This window comes from Leptonychotes weddellii, chromosome 10 (assembly GCF_054177405.1).
Source record: "Leptonychotes weddellii isolate Sample4059 chromosome 10, ASM5417740v2, whole genome shotgun sequence".
In the NCBI taxonomy this organism is placed as follows: Eukaryota; Metazoa; Chordata; class Mammalia; order Carnivora; family Phocidae; genus Leptonychotes; species Leptonychotes weddellii.
In genome coordinates, this window is record NC_138378.1 from 79,192,920 (window position 1) to 79,217,469 (window position 24,550).

Consider the following 24,550-nt stretch of genomic DNA (forward strand, 5'->3'; position numbering starts at 1 on the left):
CTGAAACAAATAATGCAATATATGTTAAGAAAAACAAGAAGAAGATAGCAGGAGGGGAAGAATGAAGGGGGGGAAATCGGAGGGGGAGACGAACCACGAGAGATGATGGACTCTGAAAAACAAACTGAGGGTTCTAGAGGGGAAGGGGGTGGGAGGATGGGTTAGCCTGGTGATGGGTATTAAAGAGGGCATGTTCTGCATGGAGCACTGGATGTTATGCACAAACAGTGAATCATGGAACACTACATCAAAAACTAATGATGTAATGTATGGTGATTAACATAACAATAAAAAATTAAAAAAAATAATACCTCCCCCCAAAAAACCTTCTAAAATGTGAGTCTACTTTTTTCATTTCTAAGTTCATTTTTATTTTGATGATTGTGGATCTTGCAGTCTCCAAGTCATCTTTATAATTAGTTCTCACTGTGCAGGACTGCACTAAAGGGGACAGAATTCTGACTGATTGAAGGACATACTCTCATAGTTACTTTTTAAATGAATCTGCATCAATATTTCCCTGTAACCGGTCTCTCTAAAAGTGGAGTAGAGATACTTTTCCTTTAATCGACGATCATGGTTACCAGAGTTAAAAAAAAAATTATAAATAGACTCAAGAAGTGCTTGAATTAATTCATGATATTCATGGGTTATAAAGGGAAGCTATGAGTGTTTGACATATGAATCTAACTATTTGAATTGATGTCAGAGAAGGTGACCATCACCTCTCCCAAATCATTTGGTTTTCTCCAATCATTCACTTATTTTTCTTTTTTTTTTAAAGATTTTATTTATTTATTTATTTGAGAGAGAGAGAATGAGAGACAGAGAGCATGAGAGGGAGGAGGGTCAGAGGGAGAAGCAGACTCCCTGCCGAGCAGGTAGCCCGATGCGGGACTCGATCCCAGGACTCCAGGACCATGACCTGAGCTGAAGGCAGTCGCTTAACCAACTGAGCCACCCAGGCGCCCCATTCACTTATTTTTCAAGAAACATTTATTGAGGGGCGCCTGGGTGACTCAGTTGTTAAGCGTCTGCCTTCGACTCAGGTCATGATCCCAGAGTCCTGGGATCGAGCCCTGCATCGGGCTCCCTGCTCGGTGAGCCTGCTTCTCCCTCTCCCTCTGCCTGCTGCTTCCCCTGCTTGTGCTCTCTCTCTGTTAAGTAAATAAATAAAATCTTAAAAAAAAAAGAAGCATTTATTGAGAATCTACTATGTGCCAGGCTGAACGATATATATGCTGGTGATACAAAGATGCATTAGACACAGTCTTATCCTTAGGTAACTTACAGTCCACTTGGGATCTGGCCATAAAAACAAATCTCAGAAATATTAAACCACCCATATGCAAAAATTTTCAGAAATATTAAGATTAGCTGATTTTACTGAACATTTATTATGTACTAATTAACACACATCATTTCATTTAATACACACAACTACTGCATAGGGCAGGAATTAGCAACTAAGGCTTAGACTAAGTACCTTGCTCAAAGTTGCACAGCTAGTAAGTGATAGAACTGGGGTTTAGACTCAGACAATCTGATTCTGGAGCACTCATCTTTTTGAGAATGAGAGAAGTTGCTTTTGCTAATCTCTTCCTAAGTTCACCAAGATGAGGCAAACATCAATGGAATAAAATAATTATGAAGAAAGTATAGGCAAACTGGGAAGATTCAAGCTATGAACCATACATATACTTAACCCACAAAGAGGAATTACAAGCAATTTATGGGATGATGTATTATTTATAAGCAAATAGGAGGTTACTGGAAGATCATCATCACTGACACAAGGTAGAAAGCTGTCTTCCTGAATGTAAAAGCTCTTCTATCCAAATACTCTAAATAAAGGCATCAGGTGGTCTCCAAGTACTCTGAGCTCTGTGCCACTAGAGATACAGGAAATTCTTACTGGATATAGTCACTGAAGGGAGAAAAGGACATAGTCCATGCCTGATATATCCATGGCCAAAGAGAAAGAAAAAGAGCTTCTCTCTCACAGATTCAGTTTGAGAACCTACTAGGGAGGACTCTGGTGGCCTGAGGAATTATGATGGCCTCATCTGGGTCATGGCCCACTCTGTGACCAGGAAGGTAAGGTGTTACTAGAGAATGGGGATTCAGGGGATGCTGGGCAGACCAAGAACTCTCTCCACAGGTATCACTTTCATCAATTCATTCAACAAATATCTCCTGTAATCTAGGATAGTCTACACACTGGGACACAGAAATAATAAAGACAAATTCCTAATCCCAAGGCACTTAGAATTTAATTCAGAAAGAAAAGATATCAAGTAGTTTACAGATTAGATGAGAAGACAAAGTTATCACACAATCAAACAATGGTGAACAATTTTCCATGGCATATAATCAAGTGCTAAATTGTTTGGTACAGACCACAAGTGATATTGTTGTTCTAAGGAGAGGAAAATCAACATAGTAATCAGGAACATGAATTAGGCCTTAAGGGATGGGGAGTATTTGGCTGGAAGGGGATAAGGGAAGGAACTCAGAGGAAAGAAGAGGGAATTCAAAGGAAAAGACAGCTTTAAGTGAAGAGATGGAGAGAGAAAGAAAGACATTCAGTGAGGAGACTGCTTGAGAAAAGCAGAGTGTGCCAAGTGGGTGAGAGCTCATAAACGATACAGCTAAGGCTGGTTATCCTCCCTCCTGGACCAGAACAATGTCAGTGGCCTCATGATGCTGGAAGGATCCACATCTCAGGATTTGAGGAGAAACACACCCTTAGTTTCTTTTCTTTTCTTTTTTTTTTTAAAAGATTTTATTTATTTATTTGACAGAGAGATAAGAGAGAGCACAAGTAGGCAGAGAGGCAGGCAGAGGGAGAGGGAGAAGCAGACTCTCCACTGAGCAGGGAGCCCGACGCGGGGCTCGATCCCAGGACCCCGGGATCATGACCTGAGCCGAAGGCAGCCGCTTAACCGACTGAGCCACCCAGGCACCCCCCACACCCTTAGTTTCTAACTCTCTCACCTAATTAGTGGGTTATCCAAGTGTGACCAGGAAGAGATCAATGGTATCAGAACAGGGGCTCCTCCCATGTGCACAGCCTTGGAGAGGGCCAATACATCCAGAAAGGACCACTGAAGGGTGAACATAACTTGAGTGTTGGATAAATTAAAACTGGTTAAAAATATCTTAAACTCCATAATTTGGGAATCTCTCCTTAACTTTGACCAAAATCTTTTCATAAATTTCCACTGCCTTAGAATGAAATCTAAATGTTTTAGAATGGCATATATGGCCTTTCTTGATCAAATCCTTGCCTACCTTTATAGACTTACTCCTGCTTCTGCCTGATCTGCTCTAGTCATAAGGAACCATGGGCACTTCCCTGAAAGTTGATTAATCTTGCTTTCTCATGCTCCCATGTCTCCTTTTTGAGTGTTCTTTTCTTCTTCCTCTACATGACTAATTCCTATATGTTCTTTAAGACTCAGTTCGAATATTTTCTGTTCTAGGAAATTTAGAATTATTCGTGATTTATGTAGGATTTTTTGGCAGGGACCTGGGCACGAGTGGTTGCCGGGTTGGGGTAGGCAGGTTGGGGACACCAGAGCTGGGAAGCTAGCAACTGAGAACCCCATTATGGGGAGGTGGGAAGGACACAGGAGACAGGGCGTGTGTGAGCTGAGACTCTAATCCCCTGGTACACCCTCCATTGTTCCATAAAACTTCACTTATAAAATATAAATTCAAAGTTAAAATTATTAAGAATTTCAAGAGAGCAACCAAAGAGCATTAAATCCCAAGCATAGGGTGTTTCTGAATGCCAGGCCCTGTGTGACTATACTGGTCATAAGTCCATGAAACCAGCCCTGTATATAAGTCTGTTTATTCAGCATTGGTTATAATAGCAAAGGGTAATAAACCAAATTGTTCATTAATAAGTGATTAAACAAACTATGGTCCAACCACACAGTAAGAAAATCATGTAGCCAGTAAAAAATAAGACAGATCTATAGATACTAACACAGACAGCTGTCCAATGCACAAAGACGGTTATAGAATATTATGGATGTCATGATCCCATTAAAATAGTAAATATATATTTAATATATGTTAGGCCTATATATACACTTAGAAACACCTGTCTGAACTGTAGTAAAATCAGTTGGTTTCATTTCATTGAAGAACAAAAAGACCATGGAAAATAATCTTCTTGACTACTCATTAAAATTCTTTTTACCTTTTCCTTTAATTCTTACCATCACTGCTAGGCTCTTCAGCCAGGGACACTGAGTCCATATACTCCAGGACTCCCTTTGTGATCTCAACCACCTGAAGTCTCCTGACCCTGACTAGGTCTGTATCTTTCAATCCTTCCTCCAATTGTTTGACCACCTCTTTTCCAGGCTGGGAAGTCAGAACAGTAATCTGGAAATAAATCCAAGAATCAATGTGTCTACTTTCTCTAATGTACAGAGTGAAGAACATAGCAGGTTAGATCTGGAGGATAGACACAGCAGAAGTCTGTGGCAGTGGCTACTGTCTTCGAAGCAAAGAAGAAGATTTCATGGTAACTTACAAATCAAATTTCATTTGACAGATTCTGGTGGGAGAGATCTGGTGGGATAAATCATCACAGGACCCTTCCAAACAGGTGAGGCCTACCCCAGAAAGTGACCAGTGAGAAAACATTCCTGTGTTTTAGTTTTTTAAGATTGCTTGAAGCACTGATAGCATCTCTCATGCTCAAAATGCTTTGATTTTACAAGGCAACAAAGGAAATAGAATCCTTACATTCCGCTAAGTGTGTACTAAATATCAGAGGGCCTCTGTGCTTTTTTCTCATGGTGGTACTTCCACATAGATTTCTCTCCTTGTTCAACCTGGATACAGGTGAGTTGTTTCTTTTGCTTTCTTAACTCTAAAATGTACTCACTCTTGATCAATATATCTAACCTGAAAGAATATTGAGGTGTTTGTGTATAATCTGAATATTTTATTTCAACTGAATGAATATGCTGTATGTTTTCATTAGTAGTTTTGTCTTGAATTTGAAAATCTGGAAGGCAAATATTAAATATATGCAATTCTTTTTTGCACTTGGACATTTTTTTTTGGTGCTTGAAAATTTTTTTTTTTTTAGAGAGAAAGAGTGAGGGAGCATGTGTGTGCACATGGAGGGGAGGTGCAAAGGGAGACGGAGAGAGAATCTTAAACAGGCTCCACCACCAGCACGGAGCCCGACACAGGGTTTCATCTCACAATCCTGAGATCATGACCTGAGCTGAAATCAAGAGTCAGACACTTAACTGACTGAGCCACCCAAGTGCCCCAATGCTTGGATATTTTTGATTAATGAAGAAGGATGCAGATAAAAGCACAGTTATTTTTAAAAATGCACCTGTTTGATGCATGCAGTTGAATGTGTTTTTTTTTTATTATTTATTTATTTAAAAAAAATTTTTTTTAAAGATTTTATTTATTTATTTGACAGAGAGAGACACAGCAAGAGAGGGAATACAAGCAGTGGGAGTGGGAGAGGGAGAAGCAGGCCTCCCGCCGAGCAGGGAGCCTGATGCGGGGCTCGATCCCAGGACCTGGAATCATGACCTGAGCCGAAGGCAGACGCTTAACGAAGGCAGGCGCCCCCAGTTGAATGTGTTTTAACTCAGTCACTCATGCACCCAGTGGAGTACCCAGACATGACTTACTTATATTTTTTAAGATTGTCTTGGTCTGCACTAGAATTTTAGCAATCTTTAAATCTGCACATTTGCTGAATCCAAGAAAATTTACTCAATTTGATGCCAAGATTTGATTAAGAACAAATGTAAATTCCTGCCCAGGAAATATAAATACAGCACTAATCTAGGCAGTTTAACAATTACTTTACAAGTTCCAAAAATCCAGAGGCAGATGGCATATTCAGATTTTATTTTGATTTCAGTTTTTCATTATAATTCACTTCAGCCCATATTTTTAGCATTTCTCTCTATGCCAGATATGTATTAAGAACTGCACAGGCTACAGGAAAAAGGGAACATATCTCTTGCCTGCAGGGAGATGAAAATCTAGCCTTGAAAATTACCATCAAAGTGTATGAAACAAAGAACAATATAAGGATGATAAATAATGAAGCATCTAGATGGCCTGAAATGGGCTTAGAGTCCTAAGACCAGTATCTCTTACCTCCAGGGAAGTATAGCTCAGAGATGCACCTGTGGTCACGTGTCTGCTATACTGTTTGAACTGCTGGAGCCCATCCTGTACTGCCAGGTGCAGACAAGGGCCGGGTGGTCTGAAACAGCCTTCTCTCTGGAACATGCGGAGTTCTGAGATGCAGGCCTGCAGCCTAGCAAAGTTGCCTTTCACTTGCTGCAGAGAAAAATGAACCAAAGATCTTTAGTGACCTGGGTTCCAGATTAATGGACAGTCTAACTTCATTATCAATTACTCCTTGGGGATCCCTTCCCTTCCTGCAGATTTGTTTATTTGACCAACATCTACTCGATGCCTACTATGCTCTAGGTACTGCACTAAAATCTTCCCTATACCAGAAGAAAGAAAATTTGCAGCCAAAGGGCTTTGATTATATGGAGTTACCAGAAACAGGAAAGGAAGTGTTTGAACTCATTCACTCACCCAAAGGGAAGTCCAGTTGTGACTGCTGAGTTTTACTATGGGGTGGTCTGCAAACTGGAGGCCTAGTTCTTAAATATTATCTTCATTTCTTAGTCAGTCTAGGTACTGGGAGCCTCTCTACTTCCCAGAAATGAGGATTTTGATGTGGTTGATCATTTCAGAACTGATAAGGTCCTACCCACTCTGCTCCTCAGGATCACTTCAGTAAAGAAGAGATGCTTGGCTTAGTCTGCAGTCAGCTCAAGGATCCAACATGTAAACCTCTTGGTTCTAACTCACCTCCCTTTATAAAAAGTTGCTATCAGGAAGTAATTAATCTAATCTGATTCTATATCAATGTTACCTCTCCTAAGGATGTATATATTTTGAATAAATGTGGAATGAAAATATGTGACACTTTGAATTCTAAGCATCAATAGCAGATGGGGGTTGGGCGGGGAAGAATTATATTTGGGATGAGGAAACCACCCTGACAAAGAGCAGAACTGAGCAATATATGCAAAATACACATAAAATTCATGAGCATGAGCTGCAATACTGCCAGGGTACTTAAGTCAACACCTGCCCCACTCAATTCCACAGCTCCTTACTTTGCTAACATGCTCCTCTCCCTGAATTTCTGGGAAAAACACAAAAAATAGGATGTAATTCTTACACAAAGATAATTTGTAATTTAGATGGGAAGATAAGAAACCTACTAAAAAAAGAAATGAAAACAAATGAGACCATACATATAGGCTAGTGGCCTTCAAAAATTTCTTTTCGTATACCCCCTAAAAGAATCTGAAGACTGACACACTTATTTATTTATTTATTTATTTACAGTTTTTATTTAAATTCCAGTTAGTTAACATACAGTGTAATATTAATTTCAAGAGTAGAATTTAGTGATTCATCATTTACATACAACACCAGGTGCTCATCACAGGTGCCCTCCTTAAGCCCCATCACCCATTTAACCCTCCCCCCATCTCCTCTCCAGCAATCCTCAGTTTGTTCTTTATAGTCAAGAGTCTGTTTTATGGTTTGCTCCTCACCCCCCATTGCTCATCTGTTTTGTTTCTTAAATTCCACATATGAGTGAAATCATATGGTATTCCTCTTTCTCTGACTGACTTATTTTGCTTAGCATAATACTCTCTAACTCCATCCATATCCTTGCAAATGGCAAGATTTCATTCTTTTTTGGGCGTCTGGGTGGCTCAGTTGGTTAAGCGACTGCCTTCAGCTCAGGTCATAGTCCTGGAGTCCTGGGATTGAGTCCCGCATCGGGCTCCCTGCTCGGCGGGGAGTCTGCTTCTCCCTCTGACCCTCCCCTCTCTCATGCTCTCTCTCTATCTCATTCTCTCTCAAGTGAATAAATAAAATCTTTAAAAAAAAAAGATTTCATTCTTTTTTATGGCTAATATTCCATTGGGTATATATATATATATATATATATATATATAATATATATTATATATATTATTATTACTGTATATCCATATATATATATCTATCACATCTTCTTTATCCATTCATCAGTTGATGGACCTTTGGGCTCTTTCCATAATTTGGCTATTGTTGATAATGCTGCTATAAACACCAGGGTGCATGCATCCCTTTGAATCTGTATTTTTTGTATCCTTTGGGTAAATACTTAGTAGTGCAATTGCTGGATCATAGGGTATTTCTATTTTTAACTTTTTGAGGAACCTCCACACTGTTCTCTAGAGTGGCTACACCAGTTTGCATTCCCACCAACAATGCAAGAGGGTTCATCTTCCTCCACATCTTCACCAAAACCTGTTGTTTCCTGTGTTAATTTTACCCATTCTGACGGCTGTGAGGAGATATCTCATTGTAGTTTTAATTTGTATTTATCTGATGATGAATGATGTTCATGTGTCTGTTAGCTATCTGGTTGTCTTTGGAAAAATGTCTATTCATGTCTTCAGCCTATTTCTTAACAGGATTCTTTGTTTTTTTGAGTGTTCAGTTATGAGTTCTTTATATATTTTGGATACTAATCCTTTCTCAGATATGTCATTTGCAAATATCTTCTCCCATTCCGAAGGTTGCCTTTTAGTTATGTTGATTGTTTCCTTCACTGTGCAGAGGGTTTTTTTTTTTTTTTATCTTGATGAAGTCCCAATAGTTCATTTTTGCTTTTGTTTCCATTGCCTCAGGAAACATATCTAGTAAGAAGCTGCTATGGCCAATGTCAAAGAGGTTACTCCCTGTGTTCTCCTCCAGGATTTTGATGGTTTCTTGTCTCACATTTAGGTCTTTAATCCATTTTTTTTTTTAAAGTAGGGTCCATGCCCAGCTTGGGGCCCCACTCAGGGCCCAAACTCACAACCTCGAGAGCAAGACCCGAGCTGAGATCAAGAGTCGGATGCCCAATCCGGGCACCCCAGTCTTTAATCCATTTTGAATTTATTTTTGTGTATGGTATAAGAAAGTGGTCCAGTCCATTCTTTTGCATGTTGCTGTCCAGTTTCCCCAACACCATTTATTGAAGAGACTGTCTTTTTCCATTGGATATTCTTTCCTGCTTTGTCGAGGATTAATTGCCTATATATTTGTGGGTTCATTTCTGGGTTTTCTATGCTGTTCCATTGATCTATGCAAGTACCATACTGTCTTAATCACTACAGCTTTGTAATATAACTTGAAGTTCAGAAAGGTGATGTCTCTGAGAAAGGACAGGTGGGGCTAGGTAGGGAGAAATAGGTAAGGGGGCTATGCGGTCAGGCTCACAGAAATTCCAAAAATGTGGAGGTATAAGGAAACCAGAGATAAGGGAACACTCCAGGCCACCCTGCCCTAGGTGTTCAAAGGGGAAGTCTTATTTATGACAGTCTCCTGTGGTCAACAGAAAATAACCAGACCCTAAAAAGAAGTAAGCCATTAAAGATGTTATCACTAGTCCTTAATCAATGGTGCCGCCAGTAGAGAAGTCAAAAAGATTTAAATTCCCTGGTTAGCTTTCTATAAAAGGCCAACCCTAAAAGCCTGCAGTGGCAACCCTGTCGGGATCCCTCTCACTCCTGAGAGCTTTTTCTGTATCCTTAATGAAATTCTATTGCTTTACTCACTTCTTTTGTCTGTGAGATTCATTCTTCGATTCTGTGAGACAAGAACCTAGCTCTCTCACTTTACCTCCAACTTTGTTTTTCTTTTTCAAGATTGCTTTGGCTATTCGGGGTTCTATACAAATTTTAAGATGGTTTATTCTAGCTCTGTGAAAAATGCTGGTGGTATTTTGATAAGGATTGCATTCAATGTGTAGATTGCTTTGGATAATACAGACATTTTAACAATATTTGTTCTTCCAGGGTGCCTGGGTGGCTCAGTTGGTTAAGCATCTGCCTTCACCTCAGGTGCTCTCTCTCAAATAAATAAATAAATAAAATCTTTAAAAAAAAGTATTTGTTCTTACAGTCCATGAGCATGGGATGTCTTTCCATTTCTTTGTGTCATTTTTAATTTCTTTCTTCAGTGTTTTAAAGTTTTCAGAGTACATACATTTTACCTCTTTGGTTAGGTTTATTCTTAGGTATCTTATGGGTTTTGCTGCAACTGTAAATGGGATTGATTCCTTGACTTCTCTTTCTGTTGTTTCATTATTGGTATACAGAAATGCAACAGATTTCTGTATATTGATTTTGTATCCTGAGACTTTACTGAATTCGTGTATCAGTTCTAGCAGTTTTTTGGTGGGGTCTTTTGGATTTTCTGTATAGAGTATCATGTCATCTGCAAATAGTGAAAGCTTGACTTCTTCCTTGCCAATTGGGATGCCTTTTATTTCTTTTGTTGTCTGATTGCTGAGGCTAGGGCTTCCAGTACTATGTTAAATAACAGGGGTGAGAGTGGACATCCCTGTCTTGTTCTGACCATAAAGGAAAATATCTCAGTTTTTCCCTACTGAGGATATTAGCTGTAGGTTTTTCGTATATGGTCTTTATAATGTTGAGGTTTGTTCCCTATAACCCTACTTTGTTGATTTTTTTTTTTTAAATCGTGAATGGATGTTGTATTTTGTCAAATGCTTTTTCTGCATCTATTGAAAGGATCATATGGTTCTTATCCTTTCTTTTATTAATATGGTGTATCACATTGGTTGATTTGCAAATACTGAACCACCCCTGCAGTCCAAGAATAAATTCCACTTGATTGTGGTGAATGATTCTTTCAGTATACGGGTGGATTCTATTTGCTAGTATTTTATTGAGAATTTCTGCATCCATGTTCATCAGGTATATTGACCTGTAGTTCTCTTTCTTAGTGGAGTCTTTGTCTGGTCTTGGTATCAGGGTAATGCTAGCCTCAAAAATGATTTTGGAAGTTTTCTTTCCATTTCTATTTTTTGGAATAGTTTGAAAAGAATAGGTATTAGCTTTCCTTTAAATGTTTGGTAGAATTCCCCTGGGAAGCCATCTGGTCCTGGACTTTTGTTTGTTGGGAGATTTTTTTTTTTTAAAGATTTTATTTATTTATTTGACAGAGAGAGAGATAGCTAGAGCAGGAACACAAGCAGGGGGAGTGGGAGAGGGAGAGGCAGGCTTCCTGCCGAGCAGGGAGCCCGATGTGGGACTCGATCCCAGCACCCCAGGATCATGACCTGAGCCGAAGGCAGACGCTTAACGACTGAGCCACCCAGGCGCCCTGTTGGGAGATTTTTGATTACTGTTTCAATTTCTTTGCTGGTTATAGGTCTGTTCAAGTTTTCTATTTCTTCCTGTTTCAGTTTTGGTAGTTTATATGTTTCTAGGAATTTATCCATTTCTTCCAAGTTGTCCAATTTGTTGGCAAACAATTTTTCATACTATTCTCTTATAATTGTTTGTATTTCTGTGGTGTTGGTTATTTCTCATCTCTCATTTGTGATTTTATTTGGGTCCTTTCTCTTTTCTTTTTGATAAGTCTGGCTAAGGGTTTCTCAATTTTATTAATTTTTGCAAAGAACTAGCTTCTGGATTCATTGATCTGTCCTATTGTTTTCCTAGCTTCTATATCATTTATTTCTGCTCTAATCTTTATTATTCTCCTTCTCTTTGCTCTCCTTTTCCTCTTTCCTGCTTGCTGAAACACAAGCATAAGAATAGCCAACTTGGCCTACAAAATAGTAGCTGTGTTGCAGATGGTAGTAAGATGGTGGAGCAACGAGCCAGGAGGAGCATGGTTCCTTATTGATTATGGAGTTGCCACACTAGCCCTAGATTGCCTACAATTATTTGAGAGAGAAATAAACTTATATCTTATTTAAGCCACTTTTATTTTGGGGTTTCTATGACTCACAGCTGAACCTAATCTTAACTGATTCAATGCTATTAAAAAAATTCCTCAACTTTCTTTTTGGTAGTGTTTTAGGAGGAACCAACAGTAAAAGTGTGTTTCCAACAGTCAACTTTGCAATAATCAAAAGACTATACTTTTCTGCATTTAAGTTTTCTAAAATGAAAACATATTTTTTAAAATCAGAAAACGCATTTCTATTTTGAAAACTGAAACAAAAAGCTTATCTCCTGTAATTAAAATAAAAAAAATAGGATGACCTCCTGATGTCTCTGCCAGGAGGTTACAATAACCTTTAGGAAAAGGAAGTGATCTTCTAACAAGGCTTGAAAATATTGCCTATTTGAGTATTGGAGAATTCTGCCAAATGCAATGGTTTTGGAAATATTGGAAATTAAGCTGTTCTTTCTTACATTAATCAAATAATAGGGCCACTTACTGCTCGAGAACACTCCTGGTTGATAACCTCCTGTAGCAAGAGGCCATGCACCCAATTCATCTAAAAAATTACATCATTCAGAAACAAGCTAAACAGAAAGTAGGCTAAAACATAACTATGTATTATATCCCTTGAAAGTGGTATCTGATCTCTCAGGTACTCACTTTGATTCTGGAAGTGATTTTAAAATGCAGGCTTTGCAGAAACATTAATTGCCTAGAATGTGAAGAGCTCATATATCTTGGCCGGGAAACAATTTCTGTATATCAAAGGTTGATGACTGATGAATGCTACAGAAAGTCTTATATTCTTAGCTTTTTTTCTAATGAATTGCCGAGGCAACATTCCATACAGCAACAGCGTAAATAGTTCAGACTTGAGTTCCAAATCTAAAAGGTGGGGTCAGGGACCTATAGGGAGCTGTTAGATAAAGAGGGAGAAAATAGGTGGTAGGAAGACGAGGCCTGGTGTCTCTCAGCTGGAGTTGTACCACTACCGGCAATCTGCAATCTGAGCAGTCAAATGTCCTAACTTCTCCTCCCTCTCCCCTGGATGGAAAGTTTGGAATTTCCATTGTGGAAGATTCAAATGTGCTTTAGGAATTTGCTGAGTTGAAATGTAGCCCAGTGAATCAGGTACTGAATTTGCCTACAACATTGTTTGGAGTTATTATTCTATCACAAACTCAAGTTCTTTGTCTTAGATATCTGGGTGGGTTTCAAGGTGCAGAGTGGAGACCCTGATTCAGTTATATGGGCTTTGCACAGAGAGGTGGAAGTTGGGATGGGTGGGTAAGGACTGATGAACCCTCACTGCATTTCTTTCAGCTTTTTTTGTAGACTAGTGGTACAAATATGCCTAGAGGATGCTCTCTCCCTAGATCTAGTACCAGTGTGTTCTTCTTCCTTACGGCAGTTTAGGATAACTCAGATTGATGTCTCACTGGGAATCAAATGAAAAAATTAGAACATAGTTTAGGTCACTGATTTTCAAAAATCTTTTTATCAGTAGAAACTTTTATAAAAAATTAAAAATTTACGTAGAATCTCCATATATAAATTGCATTTTATTAGCACAAATGTATTTTCAATATTTTGTTTTTATTTATTTTCAATATAATACATGCACATGATTCAAAATTTAAAGGTTGTAAAATTATATGCGGAAAAAAAAATCACCTTTCCACTCATTCTTCAGCTAACCAGTGGTTTCCTGGAGGCAATCTATATTGGTAGCTTGTTGGATATCTTCCCAGAGATTTTTTCTTTACATGAAAGAAAATATAAAAGATAAATTTGTTCTTCTTGCCAAAATAAGAGAGACTATGATAGTCTTTTATATCTTGATTTTATTGCATAGTGTACTTGGGCAATCATTTCATTCAATAGATGAAAAGCGTCTTAATTTTTTAAAAAGATTTTTTATTTATTTGAGAGAGAGAGAGCACACGAGCCGGGGAGAGGGGCAGAGGGAGAGAGAGAAGCAGGCTCCCCATTGAGCAGGAAGCCTCATGTGGGGCTCCATCCTAGGACCCTGGGATCATGATCTGAGCCGAAGGCAGATGCTTAACTGATTGAGCCACCTAGGTGCCCCAAAAGTGTCTTAATTTTTACAGCTACAGAGTATTCCATTAATGGATGGGACATAATTTTATTTAACCAATTCCCTATTGATTGACATTAGATTGCTTTCAATCTTTTGATACTGTAAAGAGTGCTGAAATGATAATACATAAGTCATTTTTCCACATATGAAAATACATCTGTAGGATAAGTTCCTAAAAGCAGACTTGCTAGGTCAAAGGGTATGTAAATTGTGATACTGTCACCAAATTGCCCACCATAGAAATTGTGTTAATTTATACACCCATAAATGGCATGTAAGTGTGCCGATTTCTTTAAAACCTCATGAACAGTATGTTATTAAAAAAAAAAAACTTTGGTAATCCTACAGGTGAAAAATAATAGCATCTCAATGTACTTTAAGTTTTCTTTTTCATTTCTTTTATAAGTGAGATTGAACATATTTTGAAACATTGAAGGGTCATTTATATTTCTTTTTCTGAGAATTATGTATGTAATTTCTCATTTCCTATTGGAGTATTGGTCTTTACCTTAGTGATTATGTAACATTTTTTTTTTTTTTTTGCCAAGCACAGATTTTCTATTTTTATACAGCTGAATTTATTAATCTTTTACTTTTGGAATTTTGGGTTTTGTGTTATGGTTAGAAAAGCCTTTCTTACTCTGATATTTTCCCCCATGCTCTGTGAGCTAATTATCAACTTATTGCCTCTAGGATCCAATTCACCTTTCAATATATGTCTGCAATAATGGACAGAATCCCTTTCAACCTTTCTCCTTTACATGGACCACAATGTTAAGGATTTGAGTAGAGAGCACTGGAGGAACACCGCAGGAGGAAGATGCTTTCTTGCTGAAAGCAATGGGGTATGAGAACATCTGATAGTGCTCCACACTAGCAGATAGTGCCCCAAACTAGCAGGCCCTTGATTTTACAGACTGAATGTTTATGTTCCCTTAAAATTCACATAGTTAAGCCCTAACTCCTAATGTGGTAGCATTTAAGTGAGGCCATTGAGAGGTAATTAGGTTTAGATGAGGTCATGAGGATGCAGTCTATGGTGACCTTCTAAGAAGAGGAAGGACACCAGAGCTCTCTCTCTCTCTTCACATACATGCACTGAGGAAAGGCCATCTGAGCACACAGCAAGAAATCTACTGTCTGCAAGCCAGAAGAGGGCTCTCACAGGACCTGGCCAATGCTTGCACCCTGGTTTCGAACTTCTAGTCTCCCAAACTTTGAGAAAATAAATATGTATTGTTTAAGCCATCTAGTTTATAGAATTTTGTTGTTATGAGAGCCTGAGCTGACTAAGACACTGCAACCTCTTGGCCTTGGCTTGGTGATCACCTTTCAGCAGGCCTCTTGACACAGACTGCCTCAGGTCTCCTGCCTGCAGTAATGCCTCACTCCCTCTGTTCACCTCAGAGGTTTATCTCCCGTGGCCCTCCCAGTGATGCTGCAATTTCCACCTGGGCGCTGTCTGCTCCAGGCATCCTGTCTATATTGGTATCTCCACTCTACACACTTATGCCCCAGTCACTGATTAGAGCTCACCTACACCTGGAAGATTGCATCCTGCTTTCCCAGTAACCATGGACCAGCTCTGGCTTGGGATAACCAGTGAACTTCTTTGCATCCAGTCAGCTGCAACTATACTTTCTCCAACTGGTCCTGAACTCCAGCCTTGGGAAAGGAGTCCACTTTTCAAGTTTGTCCTTCCTGGAGATCACTACCTCAGCCCTAAGGTACCATAAAAAGTTCTCATATCTTACAGTTGCTTTATTATCATAGTTGAATATGTTAAACGATGTTAAAATTTTCCATATAAACTTCCCTTGTTTAAATCACTGTGTGGTTTCTCTTCTTCTGATTGAACTCAGACTGATACAGTCTCTTCTCCTACATAGTTTCAATTTTTACATTTAAAACTTTGATCTATCTGGACTTTATGCTGATGTAATCAGTGAGTATGGATCTAACTTACTTTTTTCCCACATGGCTATCCAGTTGACCCAAGCATTTACTGGATAAATTTTTTCCAATAAATTTTATTATATTTTTAATTTTTTCTACATTTACTTATTTTTAGTAATCTCTACACCCAACATGGGGCTCAAACTCACAACCCTGACATCCAGAGTCCCATGGTCTTCTGACTGAGCCAGCCAGATGCCCCTTCAATTAACTTTAATTAATTAATTAAAATTATATATATTATAAATTAATTTATTAATTTATTTAAGAGAGGGAGAGAGAGGTGGGGAGGGGCAGCAGGAGAGCAGAGAAAGAATCTTAAGCAGGTTCCATCCCCAGCACAGAACCTGATAGGGGGCTCAATCTCACAACTCTGAGATTATGACCTGAGCTGAAATCAAGAGTCAGATGCTTAACTGACTGAGACACCCAGGCACCCCCCCAACTCCAATTAATGTTAAATACCATCTTTATTATATATTAAATTCTCCCATATGTTTGGGTCTATTTCTGGACCTTAACTTATATTCCATTCCCCTATCTTTTCAATCTCCAGTATCACACTTGAATATGTTTAATATTTAATAGTTCCTAGCTATATTTTGGGTTTTTTTTTTTTTTTTTTGCTTCTAACTTGAACTTTGTCATTAGGATGTCCAGTTTTCCTGTTGGAAATTTTATCAGGAATTCCATTATATTTACAGATTAATTTAGAGATAATGGACATCTTTCTGGTCTGAATCTTCCCCAAAACTAATGACTTTTAATTTGTGCAAGGTTTCTCAATACTATTTTAATTCATATAAGTCTTGCACATATATTATTAATTTCAATCCTAAGTATCTGATAATTTTGGTTATTGTATGAGATCTTTTCTGCCACTTTAACTTCAAACTTGTTGTTTGGGATATATGAAGGGTTTTAATATCTGTATTAGTCCTTGTACCAGACTATTGTCATGAGTTCTTTCATTGTTTGAAATAATTTTCTAGTTTATTGTTTTGGACATCATTAATTTGCAGATAACAATCATTTTATCTCCTTTTTTCCTATTTTTATATTCTAATTTATTTCCCTTGTGCAATTGCATCAGTGAAAATCTCCAGAATACTTGTAAATAATAGTGATGATAACACAGGAATATATTTAGTGTCTTTTCATTAAGTATGATTTGATTCTTAAGCTGTCATAAACATATATTGTGCTCAGGGATAGTTACCGATACCTATTTTATTAGAGTTTTTTAAAAACAAGACTGGATGTTGCATTTTATTAAATGCTTTTTTCAGTATTTACAGAAATGAACATGATCATATTTTTTTTCTTATATATTAATACAGTAAACTGTACTAATGGGTTCCCTAATATTGTACCATTTTTTTTTATTCCTGGTATACGATCTTTTTAAATATAAGCTGAGGGTGTCTAGGTGGCTCAGTCAGTTAAACCTCCAACTCTTGATTTCGGCTCAGGTCATGATCTCAGGGTCGTGGGATGGATCCCTCTGTCAGGCTCTGTGCTCAGCCGGGAGTCTGTTTGAGATTCTCTCTCTCCCTTTAGATCTGCCTGCCCGCCCCTGCTCTCTCACTCTCTCTCTCAAATAAATAAATCTTTAAAAACATATATATATATATATGCTGGATCCTATTGCCTGTACTTTATTTGGGATTTTGAATAGAAATTCGTGAGACTTGCTGTAGTTTTTCTTTTTGTGCAATATTTGTTGGGTTTTAGTATCAATATTATGTCATCTTCATAAAAAGGATCTGGAAGGTTTTTTTTTCTTTCTGTGGTATGAAACAGTTAAAAAACATAGTAATGATCTGTTCTTCGAAAGTTTAGTATTATTCCCCTGTAAAATCATTTGGTTTCAGTACTTTATTTTGGGGGAAGGTAGCTCTTTGAAAACTTTGTTTTATGGAAAATGGTGAGTTAGATTTTTCTATCTCTTCTGAATTTAATTTTGGTAATTATATTTGCATGGAGAATTATGTGGTTATTTCCCCCTTATCTTATTTTGTGTATAGGCATCTTCTCCTTCTGCCCTTCTCCTCAAACTAAGTTTACTAATGGTTTTATCTATCTCCCCCCCAAAAAACAAACTTGGTTTATTAATTTGTTCCACAATTTTCTATTTTCATATTCATTATTTTTTGTTTTTAATCTTTATTATTTCCTTCCTTCAGCTCTCCTTAGGTTTGTTTTGTTCGTCTTTTGTTCTTAAGTTGCATAATTCATTTATTTGCAGTTTTTCTTGTTTATTAATACAATTTAAAATAAATTGATATAAAGATATTAATTTTCCTTTTAACACTGTATTTTTTATAGCCCATAGGTTCTGATATGTAGTATTTTATTATTATTATTTCCTACACATATTGCAATTTTAGTTTGGATTTCCTCTTCACTCCAAATTTATTTAACAGTTAAAAATTTCCATTAGATAGATACCTTTTTTTCCTCTGGTTTTGTCATTTATTTCTAGTTTTATTGCAGGGTGTTCAGAAAATGTTGACTGAACTATTTGTACTTTCAGAATTCACTAAAGTTTTAAGTTTGTGGCTTAATATATGACTGACTTTTGTGAATATTCCAGGAGTACTTAAGGAGGGTGGATATTTCATACATACATATGATCATATTTCTCTTAAAAATGTTGATGCTATGTTATTTGGTACATAAGTACTCAAAACTGATATATTTTCTATAGCTTCCCCCCTCCAACAAACCTTCTATATTGAATATTGTCCATATGTATCCATATTCTCTACTCTTTTGTGTCTAGCATTAAAGTGACATTCTAGTGTCATTTAGTGCTTTTTGCTCCAAATTCAACCTTGTCTGATATTAAGATCATGTTTTTTTGGGGGGGGGAGCGGGGGAAGGTTCATTTGCCTAGTCCTTTGTCTTTTATTTTATTGTCAACCTTTCTGAATAACTTTGTTGCAGCTGTATCTTTTTAACACAGCAGAGTTTTTAATAGGTGAGTTTAGCACACTTTATTGATATGACAGATATATTTGTTTTTATAGTAACATATACTCTATTTTCATAGCCTTTTTTTTTTAGATTTTATTTATTTATTTGACAGAGAGAGAGAGAGCTCACAAACAGGGGGAATGGCAGGCAGAGGGAGAGGGAGAAGCCAACTCCCCGACAAGCAGGGAGCCTGATACAGGGCTCAATCCCAGGGTCCCGCTATCATGACCTGAGCCAAAGGCAGAGGCTTAACTGACTGAGCCATCCAGGCGCCCCTCATAGCTTTTTTTTTTTTTTAAGATTTTATTTCTTTACTTGAGAGAGAGAGAGGAAGAGAGAGAGAGAGAGCATGCACGCAGGCAGGAGCTGGGTGGCGGGGCAGAGAGAGGGAGAAGCAGACTCCCCACTAAGCAGGCAGCCTGACACCCCAGGTCCTCCATCCCAGGACTGTAGGATCATATCATGACCTGAGCTGAAGGTAGATCTATTTTCACAGCTTTTGAAAAATCACTATACTGTATAACTTTTTGTTCTATATAAGCTTTTACTGTCATAATTAGAAAGGTTTGTATTTGTTTTAGTTTTTATAACTACATGTTTATATAATTCCCTTAAGTTATTTCCTTAGTACTATCCATTAATGAACAATAACAAAAACCTTCACTATAAACAATGACAGAATTTGTATTTTTCCTTTCTTACTCTTCCCCTCCTTCTCCTGTAGTACTCAATTATTGTTTATTATATTATCTTTATTGGAGTTTGCTTTTATACTTTTTAATGTAATATATCCCTATTATTTGTCACTTTCAAATAATTTCATTTGAATGTCAGCTATTAAGGATGAGGAAGTAAATGTTATAGCCAAATTAGATCACTATTAGTCCTAAAGTTCCACTGTATATCATATATGATTTAAATAATACCTTTGTTCTCATGAAAGGTAAAAGAATTGGTAAGATATTCACTGTAAGGGAATTCTTCTGAAATTCTGCTTTGAGAAGAGATTAATCATTTTGGTCAGATTTATTTATATTAAGGGCACAATGGATATAAAAGGAATTCTAATATTTTAATTATGATTCCTCTGTCATTATTCCTTATGAAAAGCTCAAGGTTATACTCAGAAATTAAATACTCAGAAATTAAATATGAAGAGATATATTGAGGTATTCATCTTGGGCAAGATTTCCTACCCGCTATCATTCACCATTATATTGAGCTAACTTTGCAGACAGAAAATGTTAGATACTTATATAGGTTAGAGACAGTGATTTAAGATAACATTTTTCCTTAAACAAAGATTGGGTTGTTCTATACATAAGGTAATGGCATTGTTCCAGTAATTTTCTTGAGCTTTTAAATAGGATGAACTTACTGTTCTTTTGGAAGGATTTTTGGCTTGCAATTTTTCCTGAGTTACAAGTCAGTGGTTTTTAGTCTAGAAATGTCTGCCTTTCCCAATAGAATGATTAAGGGATCAGGGATTTATCTAGGGCTAAATGTACTGAGGAGTGCCTGAGGCATTTAACATAGCCACTTGAGAAAGGGAAAAAAAAAATCCTTTAACTTTTGGTACATGAGCTCATCTCAAAAAGCCTCCTATGCTGGATATCTTCCATTTGCCCTTCTAGATCACTCTCTACTTTTCTCTACCCCTATAGCCTGACAGAAGATAGAAAAAGCCAAATGTGATCATGGGACAGACATGCACAAGGAAAATGGCACAACAGAGGAATATACCTGCCACATGGCTGCAAACATCACTATCATTTTCATTGTGTCCTCAGTGTACTAGTAGGGTATATATAATCACAGATTATATATAGTGAGAACGATACATTTTGTTTATCCATTCACCAGTTAATAGACATTTTAACTATTTCCAGTTTGTGGCTATCATGAATAATGCTGCTGTGAACATTCATGTAAATATATTGGTGTGGACATGTTTTCATTTCTGTTGGTTAGATTTCTGGGGATGGAATTGTTGGGTTACATGGAAGGTGTATATTTAACTTTTTAAGAATTTGGCGAACTATCTTCCAAAGCGGTTGTATCATTTTACCTTCCTGTTAGCAATGAATGAGTGTTACAGTTTCTTCCCATTGTCACCAACACTTGGTATTGCCTGTCAATATTGCCTGTCTTTTTCATTGTAGCCATTCTAGTGAGTGTGTAAAATCACCTTTGTTTTTCTTTAGATTTTATTTTGAAATAATTATAGATCCACAGAAAGTTGCAAAATTGTAGAGAGGTCCTGTGTACCCTTCACTCAGTGAAGGGTGGTTTCTTCCAGTGGTTACATCTTGTATAACTATAGCTCAATTTTAAAACCAAGAAAATGACCTTGCTACAATGTTTGCATTGAGTTTATACCATATTACCACACCTGTAGATTCACATCTTGCTAGAGGTTTGTCAGTATTATTGATCATTTTGAAGAATCAGCTTTTTGTTCACCAAACTTCCTTTTCTCTGTTTTTAATTTTATTCATTTATACTTTTTATTATTTCCTACCTTGAGCTTGCTCTGGGTTTATTTTGTTCCTCCTTTTCTAGTTTCCTGAGGTGGGAGCTTATATTACTGATTTTGAATTATATATTTCCATTTCTAATGTAAGCATTTAGTGCTATAAATGTCCCTCTCAGCACTCCTTTAGCTGGATTCCACAAATTTTGACATGTAGTATTTAAATGTTCATGCATTTCAATATATTTTAAAAAATTCCCTTGCCATTTCTTCTTTGATCCATGAGTTATCTAGAAATTTATTGTTTAGTTTCCAAGTGTTTGGAGATTTTACAGTTATGTTTCTGTTATTGATTTCTAGTTTGACTCTATTGTGGTCAGAGAGCAAATTGTGTATAACTTCAATTGTTTCAAATTTTTTGAAGTTTCTTTTATGGCCCAGGATATGGTCTGTTTTGATAAGTGTTCCATGGGTGCTTGAAAAGATTGTGTATTCTGTTCTTGTTGAGTGGAATATACTATAAATGTTGATTAGATCCTATTGGCTAGTATTTTTCCACATACTTGTAGATTTTCTTTCTAGTTTTTCTATCAGTTGTCAAGAGGACATCTGAAGTCTCCAGCTATAATTGTGGATTTGTCTATTTCTTCTTACAGTTCTATCAGTTTTTGCTTCACAAATTTTGCAGCTCTTTTGTTCAGTGTGTACACATGTAAGATTGCTATGTCTTCTTCTTGGTTTGACTCTTTTATCATCTTTTAATGTTCCTTTTTGTACCTGATATTCTTTGCTCTGAAGTCTACTTTATTTGATATATTAATATAGCCACTTCTGCTTTGTTTTGGTTAATGTATCAGGGTATATCTTTTTCCATCCTTATACTTTCCAACCTACTTCTGTTGTGTTTGAAGTTAGTTTCTTATAGATAGTATATATAATTGGGTAATTTTTCCCCACTCTACCAACCTATTTCTTTTAACTGATAAACTTAGACCATTTTCATTTAATGTAATTATTGGTATGTCATCCTGCCAGTTTATTTATTGTCTTCTGTTGTTCCCTCAGTTTTTTTGTTTCTCTGTTTTCTTTTACCTATCTGACTGTGGGTAACTTAAAATTTTTAAAGATTTTTTTTAGAATTCTTTTTTGATTTATCTATAGTGTTTGAGTGTCTTTGTATTGATCTTTAAGTGGTTGCTCTAAGTGTTATATACATAATTTATGTAGAAGGTCTCTTTTCTTTTCCCTGTTTATAATGCAATTATTTTTAATATTTCCCCTATATACATTAACAGCCACATCAGACAATGTTACAAGTTTTGCTTTAACTGTCAAATATATAATTTAGGAAACTCAATAGAAAGTCTATTATATTTATCTATAGTTTATTCTTTCCATTGTTCTTTCTTCCTTCCCGATATTACAAGATTCTTTCTTTTATAATTTCCTTTCTGTTTCAAGAACTTCCTTTACCATTCTATTAAGGTAGGTCTGCTGATGACAAATTCTCTTAGTTTTCTTTTATCTAAGAATATCTTTATTTCTGATTCATTCCTTAAGGATATTTTCACTGGATACAGAGTTCTGTGTTACGGGTTCTTTTCTTTTAGCATTTGAAAAATATGAATATGTGACACTACCTCTGGCTTCCATGGTTTCTGATGAAAAAAGCTATTGTTACTTGATTGTTTTTCCTTTCTAGGTAAGATGGCAGTGCTCTGCTTTCAAGAGTTTGCCTTTAATTTTTAGAAGTTTGATTATGATGTGTCTTAGAACAGATTTATTTGCATTTGTCCTGTTTGGGGCTCACCAGCCTCTTGAATCTTTAAGTTTATAACTTTTTACAAATTTGGGAAATTTTCAGTGATTATTTCTTTGAATATTTTTTTCAGCCCCGTCCTTCTTCCCCTTTCCTCTTGAACTCTGATGACACAAAGGTTAGATATTCTGTTATAGTCTTACAAGTCCTTGTGGGTTTGTTCATTTTTCAAAGTCTATTTTCTCTCTGTTACTCAGATCAGGGAATTTCTATTTTATCTTCATGTTCACTGATTCCTTTCTCTGTTCTCTCCATTCTGCTGTTGAGGCCATCCATTGAAGATTTTTGTTTTTAAAATTTTGGTTACTGTATTTTTCAGTTCTAAAATATCTATTTGGGGGCACCTGGGTGGCTCAGTCAATTAAGCATCTGCCTTCGGTTCAGGTCATGATCCTGGAGACCTGGGATGGAGCCCCTTGTTGGGCTCCCTGCTCCCCTGCCCCTCCCCTTCCTCCTCCTTCTCTCTCTCTCTCTCCCTCGATCACTCTCTCTCTAATAAATAAATAAAATCTTAAATAAATAAAAATAAAATGTCTATTTGGCTCTTCTTTACACTTCTTTTTCTTTGGTGGGACTTTCTATTTTTCCATCTTCCAAGTATGTTCATAACTGCTTGTTGAAGGATTTTTACAGTTGTTGCTTCAAAGTCTTTTTCAGATAATTCCAATATCTGTGTCATCTCAGTGTTGGTGTCTGTTGTCTTCTCATTCAAGTTGAGATTTTCCTGGTTTTCTTTTTTTTTTTTTTAAGATTTTATTTATTTATTTGACAGAGAGAGAGACTGAGAGAGTACAAGGAGGAGGAGGGGCAGGCAGAGGGAGAGGGAGAAGCAGATGCCCCTCTGGTTCTTGATATAACAAGTGACTTTTTATTGTATTCTGGACGTTTGGGGTATTATAGGACTCGGGATCTTATTTAAATCTTCTGCTTTAGCAGGCCTCCCCTGATACTGTGCTAATGGGGGAAGTGAGCCAGGCTGGGTGTGAATCTGGCTTCTGATTCTGAGCCCAGAAGAGAGGGTGCCTTGTTACTTCTGGGTGGGAGTGGAAGTTCAGGCTTTCTACATGGTTCCCACTCACACCCTGGGATGGGGAAACTTCATTACTGTCAGATGGGCATAGAAGTCGTGGCTTTCCACTAGGCCTTCACTGACATCACCCTGCCTTGGAGGTAAAAAGCTACCTCATGTAGGCCGCTTTTGGGCAACAGACTTGAGCAATGGAATGTAGAGCAAGGCAAAAAGGCCCACAGTGACCCCAATCCCTGGCTGAACACAGGCAGGTCTATCAGGAGACCCACCTCAAAATATCCATAGGCCCTAACTGACCAATGGGCTACTTACAACTAGGCACAGTTACCAAAAAAGGGAAAATTTCATACG

At 37.1% G+C, this 24,550-nt stretch overlaps 1 protein-coding gene and 1 long non-coding RNA gene across 5 annotated transcripts in view; both read right to left on the reverse strand.

Moving 5' to 3' along the window:
* The window catches only part of LOC145715913 (uncharacterized), a 15,131-nt gene extending 10,906 nt beyond the window's left edge, over positions 1–4,225 (reverse strand). Inside the window, exon 1 of the long non-coding RNA XR_014138182.1 lies at positions 2,998–4,225. This is a non-coding gene — a long non-coding RNA (uncharacterized LOC145715913). The remainder of the gene's footprint in view (positions 1–2,997) is intronic.
* The window catches only part of M1AP (meiosis 1 associated protein), a 68,321-nt gene that overhangs the window by 37,228 nt on the left and 6,543 nt on the right, over positions 1–24,550 (reverse strand). For 3 of the 4 annotated variants that reach the window (XM_081796634.1, XM_081796632.1, XM_081796631.1), the window contains exons 3-4: positions 6,163–6,348; positions 4,233–4,401 (exon numbers count right to left, since the gene is read on the reverse strand). In XM_081796634.1, the coding sequence (XP_081652760.1) occupies positions 4,233–4,401; positions 6,163–6,348 (355 nt within the window). The remainder of the gene's footprint in view (positions 1–4,232; positions 4,402–6,162; positions 6,349–24,550) is intronic. The other variant, XM_081796633.1, reaches the window with a different exon arrangement.